This window comes from Podarcis melisellensis, assembly GCF_964234715.1.
Source record: "Podarcis melisellensis genome assembly, chromosome: 14".
In the NCBI taxonomy this organism is placed as follows: Eukaryota; Metazoa; Chordata; class Lepidosauria; order Squamata; family Lacertidae; genus Podarcis; species Podarcis melisellensis.
Window position 1 is genome coordinate 14,544,671 of NC_138546.1, and position 11,883 is coordinate 14,556,553.

Genomic DNA, 11,883 nt, shown 5'->3' on the forward strand with positions numbered 1-11,883 from the left:
CCATTAATTTGATTCTGAATTGATTTTTAGAATGAATTGATTTTAGAATTCTGTGTTACTTTTATTGTTGTTAGCCGCTCTGAGCCCGGCTTCGGTTGGGGATGGCGGCATATAAATAAAATGTTATTATTATATAATATTATTCTGTGATGATTTCTATGGTTTTGCAATGGCTGCTTCCTTCCTTTCCTTGATTTGACATTTCTCTTTTTCCACCGTGACCGCGGGAGGCTTAAAACTTTGTTCTTCTCTTGGTTCTCGCAGAGGATGCTGAGGATGGGCTGGAGCTCGAGGCTTGCACAGATGGCCAACAGCATGCCGCTTTCAACGCCTACCTTGTCAGTAACAGAGAGAGGCGAGAGGAAGTGGGGCACTTGGCCCTTGAAGCCTCCAACAAGAGCTTGAGCTTCAAGGCCCATGGCTGTGGAGGTCCAGTCGCTAAAACAGAGGTGTGGTATTTTCAAATACGACAGGGCCCTCCAGATCCCCATTTTGTTCTGCGCTTGTTATTATTTTTTCTCAAGATGGGATCAGGGCAGTTAAGTTATGGTTTTGTGGTGGGGAAAGACCTTCATCCCATTGCTTGATATCAGTTGGCATCGGAGAACAAGATTTCTTGGAGGGGGTGGACACATTGCTGCGCCAGATGTGGCCAGCAGTGACCCTGGTGACGGTACCCTAAAGTGAGAGACACCAAAGGGGTCTCATATTTGGGGGTGGGGCTGTGCTATGGTCAAAGACCCCACCTGCTGCTATTTGAGCCAAGAGATTTACCGTACTTTTCCGTGTATAACACGCCCCCATGTATAAGATGACCCCTATTTTGGGGGACTCCAATTTAGAAAAATGGGGGAAGATTGCTCAGAGTTGTCAAGCTATATTTTTGCGGAGGATTGCCCAGGGTTGTCGAGCATTTGTTCGAAGAGGGTGGATCAGATTTTGGGGGGGGCAGTTGCTGAAAAACAGTCAAAGAGAAAATCATCGTCTTGTACACAGAAAAGTACAGTACTTCTAGTGGTTTGGGATTTTGTTTCTTGGTGGCTAGATGGAGAATAATTGTTTTTGCTGAGGCAGGTACGTGTCTAGTCATGTGCCTGGAAGGGAGATTTTGAGACCACTTAGTTGGGGGTGGGGTGACAGGATCCCAAATCTGTGGTGTCGGATCATGGGTAAACATGAAGTAAACATGATCCACGTAAATGACTGGCAGAATCCGAGACCAGGGAGAAGAGTTGGTGGAAGAAGATTGGAGGAAATTTAAAATTTATTTACAGAAACATTGTAAAATTTTTGAATGTTGATGACATTAAAATGAATTGAAGGGGTTCTAGCAACAAGGTTAAAAATAAGATTGGATTGATAATAGATAAATTAATTGGATATGAATTTGCTGAATTAATTTTCAAAAGGGATACAAAAAAGGGAGATGTGAGGAAGTCAGGAAAATAAGTGAATCAAAGATGAGAAATTAAAAAGAGGGATTTTTGTTTTTTCTTTTTAGTGTGCTTTTTTGTTTTTCTTTCTTTTTTTATAAGTTAAATGTTTGTATTTTTTGTATTTGGTAACTTTATATTTTTGTGTATGTGCTTTTTCTTTCTTCTGCTTGTTGTTATTTCTAAAACTTAATAAAATATTATTTTTTTTTAAAAAGTAAACATGATCCACAGCTGACGTCTGGACAGTAGAGAATGTAGTTTGATTGCTGAGAATGTTTAGGCAACCCTCATTTCCCATCACAGAGCTACAGTTCCCAGAGTGCCCTAGAAAGAGGGATTACGGTAACTACTAAACTATTCTGAGAACTGTAGCTTTCTGAGGGGGAATAGGGGACTCCTAGCAACCTTCATCACCTTTACCAAATTACACTTCCCAGGAGTCTTTGTGGAAAGCCATGACTGTTTAAAAGTGGCGTGATGTTAATTTGTGCAAATAGTGCCTTAGAGATCCCAGACAGTGAGAGCTAGGCCTCGTGTTCACCTTAGTAATCTTTTCAAAACCACACATCAAAATCGTCTTCTTTCTGATTCTCGCAGTCAAAACTGAGTAAGATCGCATCCGATCTTCAGCACAGGCTGGTGGCAAAGATCAAGAACCTGGAAGGACGCCTCCAGGATTTCAGGAAATCGGTAAGAAGTTGGCAGCAACTATGGCAAATGATCAGGGTTAGGCCAACAAGATCTGGAGGGGTTGCAGATTCACCATCCCTGCTATATTAAACAAAAACAGTACAACTGTGTCTGTGGTACAAACCCTGCAGGTGCAGCACGTTGACTTTCTCTACGATGCTGTTGGATGGCTTTTAAAAACTTCCCAGGAAGTAGCAGGAATCCTCCAAAACAAAATGAGAGGAGTCGTCCAGTTGTGGAAACAGAGTGGAGTCAAGCAAGCACTACAGAACAGCCTCCCACTTTACCTGGGCAAACTTCAAGTCATCATACAACAAATGCAGATGGAGTTGCAAAGTAAGCAGTCCAGGCTGGAATGATTATATATATATATATATATATATATATAAGACGGGACCAAAGATGGGGACTCTCAGGTTCAGGGGATAGGGAGGTATGTGGCCCTCTGAGCCTTTCTATCTGGCCCTTGGGACTCTCAACAGGCCACGCCCCCTAACCAACTACCTCCCTTGTTCCCAGATGATGTAGCCTTCACTGGCTCTGCGTTGCACCTTCCTGGGATATTTTTGCCTGTACAAAAATTAGGAGAATTTTTCATGAAATTGCTGGTGCGTTTTCACAAGGACATTTTAAATAATAAAATTTTTAAAAAGTGACGCAGAAATGTGAAGAACTAAATTTCAGGGTGGAAAAAACAAGAAACTGAAATTGGCAAATTTGCCCATCCACAAGTCATGTATGTTAATTTCAATAGGTCTACTCTGAGTAGGAGCAGTGGTGGATATAACCCTTTCCCCACTCCCCATCACACTCTCTTCCCCGCCCTGTTTCCTTTTAAAAAGAACCATTGACAACACTGAAGGATGCTTATTACGACGTGACGTTGAAGCCTTTGGACGAGGTGTGGCAACAGAGGACGGAGGAGTATCTGAAGAAACTCCAGGCTTTTGTGCCCACGCTGATGAAGGATGTGTGGCTGATGGAGCCAATCCAGGTTTCCCTGAGAATGTTGAAAACCGCCTTGGATATGGTTGGTATTTAGAAATTATTCATGTCCCTCCTGCTCAGCACAGGAGCCCCAGTGGCCTAGTACCTGCTTCCAACAGGAGTTTGCTTGTCATACAATCACAGGATTGTCAATTTGGAAGGCCTCTTTTATACGTAGCAACCATTTTGTGTTGTTCCAGGCCCTCATGACAGCCATTTTGTGTTGTGGTACGCATCATGAAGTTTTCCATTTCATGACGGGTGTCCGCATCGCTTTCTCAAAATCTGTGTCCCAGAACTTGGCTCTCATCTTGCCATGGCAAGGCGGTGAGGTGTCAGCAAGATTGTCACGTCCTCAGACTTCACTTCAACAAGCAGATTTCTTTTTAATGATGCACACTCTCTGCCATTGGTTTTTAAAATTAAAAAAAATCCAGTTTAAATTTAGCAATGTTAATTCCGTGGGTTTGTGTTCTTTTTACCCACCCTACAAAACAGGCAACACAACAGATGCTAAGCTGGGCAGAAGCCAAATTTTCCAGAGCAGTGAGCAAGCTTCAGAAACCTTTATCAAGCCTCTACAGTTTTTCAGCCAGGTAACACTGTGGAATGATTGCACTTGGGTGAGTTCCTACAAAATGCAGTGATTATATATATATATATATATATATATGCAGGTTTTGGTGTCCTCGGGTGTCTTCCCGTGTAAAAGTTGGGGTGTCTAGGCGACGTTTCGACGAGGTCTCACTCGTCATCTTCAGGCTGGTGCTTTCGGCTTCTTGTTACTGGAACAGCCTGTTCCAGTAACAAGAAGCCGAAAGCACCAGCCTGAAGATGACGAGTGAGACCTCGTCGAAACGTCGCCTAGACACCCCAACTTTTACACGGGAAGACACCCGAGGACACCAAAACCTGCATTCCTGTACCCGTGAAAATCTACGAAAGCAAATATATATATATATATATATATATATATATATATATATATATATATATGCCCATGCACCTGTTAAGTTGTGGGTGAACATATCAGACGACACAGCGATTCTTCCAATAGCTCTTGTTTATTCAGAGGCCAGAACAGAACTGAACTGAAGGGTTCAGTCAGCCTGCTTATATAGAGCTCCAGTACAACGTAACTGTAGCAACTTTCTAAAACTATCCAATCACTGAATGTCACTTTCGATCCCTTATTTGCATAACTATCTACAGTATCCCCCTGCTGGCCCAGGGTGAGAACTTCAGTACATAACAGCACCCATACTTTGGTTTTTCAAACAGTTACATTTGCCACATGGCATGGCTGGCTGTATCTTGCCTGGACTCTGACGTTGCCACTCATTTCCCATTTGGGGTATTAACTGGGTTGCCTTTCCACCTGGGAAGACCCCAGCAGAGTAGATGACAAGCAAACAGTGCAGTTCGGTCTCCCTCTTCACAAAATGGTGTAGAACTGTCCACTGAGCCTCACAGTTAATTGGGCAGTGATGGCTCTCTCCTTGGATGGCCTCAAAAGATAACTAGATAAACTCATGGAGGATTAGTCTATCAGTGGCTATGAGTCACAATGCCTATGTTCTGCCTCCACTGTATGCTAGGAATTGCAAATGGGGAGAGTGCTGGGGGGCTCAGGTCCCACTCGCAGGCTTCCCAATAGGCATCTGGGTTGTGGGACCAGAAGGTGCCTTTGGCCAGACCTACTGGGCTCTCCTGAAGTTCATACGGTGCCTTTCAGAAACTGCTCTGTGGAAGTGAGATTGCCAGTGAAGCCTAAAGGAGAACCCACGCTGGACCTGGCAAACATCACAAACTATCTCATCGAAGAGAAACTTATTAAGCCTTTCCGAAGGCTGTACAGCATCAACCCAGCTGCGGAATATTACCGATTCAAGCAAAGAATTATGGAGAGCCCGTTTGAGCGTAAGTCTTCTAAAACCCCTAATTTCCATTTGCTTCCTCTTATGGGGTATAAGACAGAAAGGAATGCATGGGAGCTGTAACAACAACAACCCCACGTGTTTCCTGCCTCTGCAGTTTCTTTCACAGGTTCCACTTTAATTGTGCAAACGTAAATTTCCGCTATGCACTTGAACCCTTCTTGCAAAATGCTGGAAGTGACCTCAGTGCAGATGTCCAGGCCAATGTTTGAGGTTAGGTCCCACTGCCTGGTAATTGCATAATGTACCCTGTGCTTGCTGTCCCGGAATGGGGTTTGGTTGGTTTGTCAGTTGGTTTGTGTTACTGGATAGAAAGCATCTCTGGCTTAGCCATTTCAACATGCCTTGTATGGAGAAGGTCCCTGGCATCTCCAGAGAGGGCTACAAGGGACTCCTTTCTACAATCCTGGCAAACCACCACCTGTGGAACAGTACAGAACTAGCTGGATTTGAGGGTCTGGCTCAGCTGAAAGCAGCTTCCTATGTTCAGCTGGGCCTGCTCCATAGTTTAGGGATTTCTATTCCTAGGCTTGCCATATATCCGGAAAATTCTGGACATGCCAGGAAATCAGATGCCTAAAATGGCGTCCTGGGATTATTTTTTTAATACATTTTTATTGATTTTTTAACATATCATTTCCAACAATCATTTAACACAAATTCTTATGTTTTACAATATTTTAGATTTCCATCAACAAGCTCTGAAGATTTTCCATACTTTATCACTTATTCTGCATTTCTTAATTTCTCTATTAGTTTTAATTATCATTAACTACGGTAATAATTCTCTTCATAATCTTCATTGCAATATTTCACATAATCCTCCTTACAGAACTTCTTGCAGTCCTACTTGCGTAATCTGTTTATTACAGTTGCTTTTTAGATAGTTCAAATATTTACTCCAGTCTTCTAAGAACCTCTGATCCCACAGGTTTCGAATCCTTCCTGTTAATTTATCTAATTCTGCGTAGTCCATTAACTTCATTTTCCACTCTTCTTTCATCGGTAATTCTTCTTGTTTCCAGGGAAATTTTTTGAATTCTAAGAACTTTAAAGAATTTCCCGTACATATTTTCCTCTGAGCAGCAGAAGGAATGTCCCCCGTTACATGGGAGACCCAAAGCACACCCCCTCCCCATGTGCAGCAGCCCCAACTGAGGAGGAGGAGGGGAGTGCAAAGGACAGTGGAAAGAGGGCGAGAGCAGCCCCAAGCACCCGCCAGCCATCCAGAGAGGAAAATAAAGATGTTATCCTGCCCCCACCTTCCTCCCCCCTCAAGAGCTGCTGCATTCCCTTCTTGAAGCTGCCTCAGCTGCTGCCTCGTGGAGGACAATTGCTCCCCTTTCTAGGACACAGAGCAGGAGGCGAGAAGCCTGGCTAAAAGGGAACATGGCATGTTATGTACTGAGTTGAATAGGATCCAAAATGCAGCAGTCTGATTAGTCCTAGAAAAATGCAGCAGTATGATTGGTCCACAGGAGCCACCCAATCCAGCCCCAGGTGGAAGTGAATCCACAACCTGATTGGCCTACAGGAGAATCCCAGAATTAGCCAATCACATGCGGCCCATTGTGTAAATAATGTATTTAAAGCAGATATTTTGCTGGAACTTTCATTTCCTTGCTACTATGAGCTGAATAAGGAGCATGAAATCCACACTCGACTCTGAGTATATTTCAGGGCACCTGTGGCTACTTGCTCAGGAGCAGGTCCAAAGGAACTTATCTCCTCAGTCCCACCCTCCCAAAGCAGGGTGGAAAAACCTTGACAAGGAATCTTCCTTTCTTTCCCTGCTAGAGGAAGAAGAAAAAGAATTGGCTCTTAATTTTTTTGTTTTTTGTTTGAAGTTGGAAAATGTGTCCTCTTTCTTTGTTTCCTAAAAAAGTTCAACAACTTTGGGGGTGCTAGGAATTTTGCTTTTTGAAATATGGCAAGCCTAGCAGTTCCAACACAGGTCGTGGGTGGTTTAGTGACCCTGCTTTTCACATCCTCCCAGATCATGCTTTGTTGATGGGGAATAAGCACCTGAGGACATTTGACGGGAAAATATACAGTTTGACCTCCAAATGCAGTGTCCTCCTGGCCAAGGATTTTGTTCGTGATGCATTTACTGTAATATTAAATCTGACCAGCAGTGGCAGACGGTTACTGCACATCACCATGAATGGTACCACTGTTGTTATCTACCCAGAACAGAAGGTAACTACAGGTCTTCTCCATTTTTACATCTGTGTCTTAACTTTGGGGTGCAATGAGTTTGGCATTTATGCTTTCCAGGTCTTGATTTTGTATTTATATTGAGGAGGTTCTTATTGATAGGAATTGTGGGCTGACTAAAGCTATAAACCAGAGGAAATTGTTCTGGAGTCTGGCCAGTGTTAAGTTTACATACAGATGAGAGTGGGGAGGAAATGGATGTGGGGCTGCTAAGGGGTGGGGCTTGCAAAAGTATGTGCCCTGGAGTGAGTCCCAAGGACCAGAGAAAGGGCTGCATTTGCCCTCCAGATCTGAGATTTCCCGATCCCCAGCTGTGCCCCAAAGGCCTCTTGTGGGTGCAATTTAGGTGGGAAGATGCAGAATTTCTATAATAAGTCAAGGCCACCTCACCAACTTATTGCAAAGCTCTTTGCATTTTGAAAACCCAGTCTCATTGTAACCTCTATTCCCCTTGCTGCTTTTAAATAGATCTACAAGAAGTACAACTATTCCCTGTCAGAGGAGAACTGCCAGCATTTTGACATCCCTCCTGAAGAAAATGGCCTTGCAAACCAAAGATATTCTGATCTTGTAGAAGTGTCCACGACCAATGGGGCTTTGTTTTCATGTGATCTTCGCTATGACATCTGTACCCTTACTTTGGATGGATGGCATCATGGTTTGTACTCTGCGTTTTGAGCTATGTGTGGTGGATAGCAACGTAAGACGCCATCGCTTCCCGTTCCACCCTGTATATGCCACATGCAGATCTGTTTCTGTTCTGCTGCACTTTGTCTTCTGCCAGAACCTGATATTCGTCTTGCTTTCCACTATGGCGAAATTATGTGACTAATGTAATATATCTCCCGCCAAACTTAATTTAGGGCTGCCATATGCTGGGAATTTTCCGGACAATGCCAGGATTCAGCCCTCATAAACAGTGCCCAGAAAACAGAAATTGCTGAAATGTCTGGGGAAATCCGAATGTATGGCAACCCATGTCCATGTCAGACATGTAGATTTGGGCGAATTTCCTTAAAAATAGCTCAAAACTTCATCACCATTTCGAGATTTTGCAAAAGGAGCCCAACAACTTTGATAAAAAAATCTCAACATTCCCCCCCCCCCACACTCACACTTTTTGAAATATGGCAACCCTAGCTTAGTTGAACAAGTAATGTTTACAGCACTACTTTAAAATGGGGGTGGCGGGTGGAGAGATGCTACGAGGTCATCTCTCGGAAGTTCCCCAAATAATTAATCCTTAACCAGCATGAAACACCCCACAGTCCTGCCCTTTGAGGTGGTTGAGACTTGCTTTCTCTTGCATTTTTAGGCGTGTCTGCTGGTCTTTTTGGTACCAATGACAATGAAGTGGGCAATGAATGGATGCTTCCAGACCATTCCTATGCTGGCAGTGTGCAGGAGCTCGTGCATGCATGGCAGGTATGCCAGCGATGTGTTTACATTGCAGAGGAGCCACTGGGTGCTGTGGGGAGGGCCGCAGCTCCGTGGTAGAGCAACTGCTTGGCACACAGAAGGTCGCAGGTTCAATCCCCAGCTGGGAGAAAGATTCCATCGCTGAAATCCCAGAGAACCACTACCAGTCAATGTAGACAGTACTGAGCAATTATTTGGCTGTACAAACTTGGGCATGTGGTTCAGCTCTCTGCAGGCTAATCTCAAGCTTGCAACCAAGGTATACTGTACGGTTTACTACTGTTTGTGCTTTTGTCTAGGAGGGCTAAACCACGAACCCACATTTGGAGCACATATTAAGTCATGCATGGGTGGGTGTGGGAAAGCTGCATACAAATAAAACGCTTTTTTAAAATGAGTCGGCTACTGGCCTTTTAAAAATAGTCTTATAAATAAAGAAATAATGGGGTGGAAGGTTCACAGGCTATGAAGGACTTGCTCACAAATTTATTGACAGCTGCACGAATTATGATAGCCAGGACATGGAAGGGGCAAGCAGAATATATAATGGAAGAATGGTATAAAGAGGTGTGGGGTATAGCTATTAATGATAAATTAGCATGTGCCATTAAGGTGTGACGGGGAATATGCAAGAGAAATGATTTTGAGGAGATACGGAAGGTGTTTGTAGAATAAGTACTGTTAAAACGGAAAGGGGTCAAACCATTGCAAGAGGTGTTGAGATTTTGGGAGGTTGGATAGTTACAATGGAATGGTCTTGGTGATGGGGCACACATTTTTATTCTCATTTATTTATGATTATTATAAAAAAAAGTAAGTAAGTAAAATGCATTTAATTTTCGCCACCGAGGTGAGCGACCAGTGCAGCCAGATAAAGAGGACCCTCAAGCCGTGTCTCGATTCATCTAGCCCTGAGATCTGCAAAGCTTTCTTCCTGGATGCCGATTCCCTCTTCAGGAACTGCTTCAGAGTAGTGAGTACCTTTTTTTGGGGGGGGGTTAAAAAAACCCACATGATATGAGTTTGCTGCTGTTTGCACACCATAATTCCAGCCTACCTGAGGTCTGCACCTGCTGCCCCTATGTCACCAAGCCAAGTTCAAGATTCTGGCAGCTCTGGTTTTAAAAGGCTCAGGATATAGGTAATGGCAGGGGAAACCCCTGTGTGAGACCCTGGAGAGCCGCTGCCAGTCAGAGCTGGCTATACTGGACTACATGGGCAATAATGGAAGCTTCCCTATCTGCTGTCTTTGTTCGTGATGACAGAAGCAATCTTAGACCAAAACAGACAGTTCCAGTTTTCTTCCCATGGGACTTACCACCTCTTTCTTTTAAAGGTGGACCCAGAACCATTCTATGTCCTGTGCAAATCTGACATGTGTGAACTGCAGAGTGTAAAAGCGGCTTGCACCTTGGCTGCGGCATTTGTGAACTTGTGCAGCAGAAATTTTGTTCCCTTGCAGATGCCGATTCAATGTGGTAAGTAGGTTGTTGTTGTTGTTGTATGTGTTTTGGAGGGGGGTTGGTCTGGCTGTCTTCAAATAATCTAAGGATAGCATGTCAATTATGGCTTCCACTCAACTCTTCTATGAGGAAAGGGACTTTTTGATTTAGAGAAAAAGTGACATAATAGAGGTTTATAAAATAATGTGTGGTGAGGAGAAATTGGATAAAGAAAGGTTTACTCCCTCTCTCATAACATAAGAACTTGTGGATATCCGATGATGGGGAATTTTGGAAGATTCTGGACAGATTAAACAAAAGTGCATCTTCAAGCGGTGCATATAGGAAACTGTGTAACTTGCTCCCACCAAGGATTCAACTGCTTGAATAGCCAGGCCAGCTTTTTTAATAATGACCTAAGTATGGGTCCTTAGGGTAACAGGGGAAGTGAGTCTGTGCCACAGGACAAATGGGTGGGGGCTCCTCCCTCACCTGTCTAGTAGTTAGAAGGAACCAAAACCTTGTGAGAGTTGTGTGTGACAGCTAGAAGCAGGTGGCAGGCTGTAGCTTGTGAGGGAGAGACATGCTTGATATCTGCTTGAATCCAAGGCTGTGGCTGTAGAAGAATCAAGACCTCCTTGGGACGTTAATGCCGTGAGCTCCTCCATTATAGGCTCAGGTTGCATATATAAATAAACCATATAGCTAAGAGACAACACCCTGTCCTTCATTCCAAGGAAGCTGAACTCTGGGTAAGTGCCTGGAACCTCAGTAATCTCACTCTGCTCAGAGATCAGGGTGGCAAGCAACAGCTTATAACCAAAACTGCCAGAATGTTTGGGTCTAGGGTTGATCTCATGTGCTTGTATTATTATTTTGATTATGCTTTTCTACAGTTGATCTCCCCATCAACCGTTTTTATTTCAATTTTGCAGACCTGAGGCTGAAAGACAGCAGCTTGCCTAAGACCGTGCAATGAGCCCATGGCAGAGGCAGAGACTCGCACTCAGGTCTCCCAGATCTCAAGGCTGACTCTCTAATGGAGGACCGACCGACCACACACTGGCTCTTGATGTACTTAATCTGTTTGGAGGCCCAGTCTGCCAGCCAGCTACTACGTGGCTTTAGTGAAGAAACCCGGGAAATAGTTAGACCTGTCTAACTTTCAGATAGTTTCTGATTCCACTTCGTTCTGAAGAAGGCGAAAATGTGCCTTTCTGTGCTCAAAACAACTTTGCTGTGCCTTTACCATAAGGAACATCCAGCATGAAAAGCATCAAGCGCAGTAGAATTTATAATAAATGGAAATGTGAAGATATGTTGTGTTAACAAATGAAGAATCTCATTGTAGAAGGGTGTCTTGCTCAGGCTGCAAACGGGGAAATCCAGGCTCTGAATTCTGGCAGCTCCGAATTTAGGATCCTCAGAATAAATGCAGAACAATTCCTGAAATTTCCCTTTGACACATGGCTGGTAGGTGTATTCAACACCTTTCAGCGAAATGCCTCATCTTTGCTCTTGCTTTCAATCCCCAAATCCAGCAATCATCGACATGAACTTGATATTGCCATGTGCTAATTCCATTCCTTAGAATACTTTTAAACTGCCTGTGCAGACTGAGTAATGGCATGTTAGAAATCACTGGATGAAATGTCTTGGCTGCCATATCACCTTAGATCTTGTAAGTTAAATAGACTGAACTATTTTGATTGAATAATAATAATAATAACAATAAACCAATTATTAGGAAAATCA

The 11,883-nt window shown here is 43.6% G+C and overlaps 1 protein-coding gene across 2 annotated transcripts in view; it reads left to right on the forward strand.

Annotated features, from left to right (window-relative positions):
* Nucleotides 1-11,883, forward strand: part of LOC309356463 (uncharacterized protein) — a 71,629-nt gene extending 59,746 nt beyond the window's left edge. For both annotated transcript variants that reach the window (XM_081887900.1, XM_081887901.1), the window contains 12 exons: nucleotides 265-449; nucleotides 2,034-2,126; nucleotides 2,258-2,462; nucleotides 2,969-3,156; nucleotides 3,612-3,709; nucleotides 4,849-5,033; nucleotides 7,047-7,249; nucleotides 7,736-7,925; nucleotides 8,583-8,692; nucleotides 9,537-9,659; nucleotides 10,023-10,164; nucleotides 11,064-11,883. In XM_081887900.1, the coding sequence (XP_081744026.1) occupies nucleotides 265-449; nucleotides 2,034-2,126; nucleotides 2,258-2,462; nucleotides 2,969-3,156; nucleotides 3,612-3,709; nucleotides 4,849-5,033; nucleotides 7,047-7,249; nucleotides 7,736-7,925; nucleotides 8,583-8,692; nucleotides 9,537-9,659; nucleotides 10,023-10,164; nucleotides 11,064-11,107 (1,766 nt within the window). In that variant the 3' untranslated portion in view covers nucleotides 11,108-11,883. The remainder of the gene's footprint in view (nucleotides 1-264; nucleotides 450-2,033; nucleotides 2,127-2,257; nucleotides 2,463-2,968; nucleotides 3,157-3,611; nucleotides 3,710-4,848; nucleotides 5,034-7,046; nucleotides 7,250-7,735; nucleotides 7,926-8,582; nucleotides 8,693-9,536; nucleotides 9,660-10,022; nucleotides 10,165-11,063) is intronic.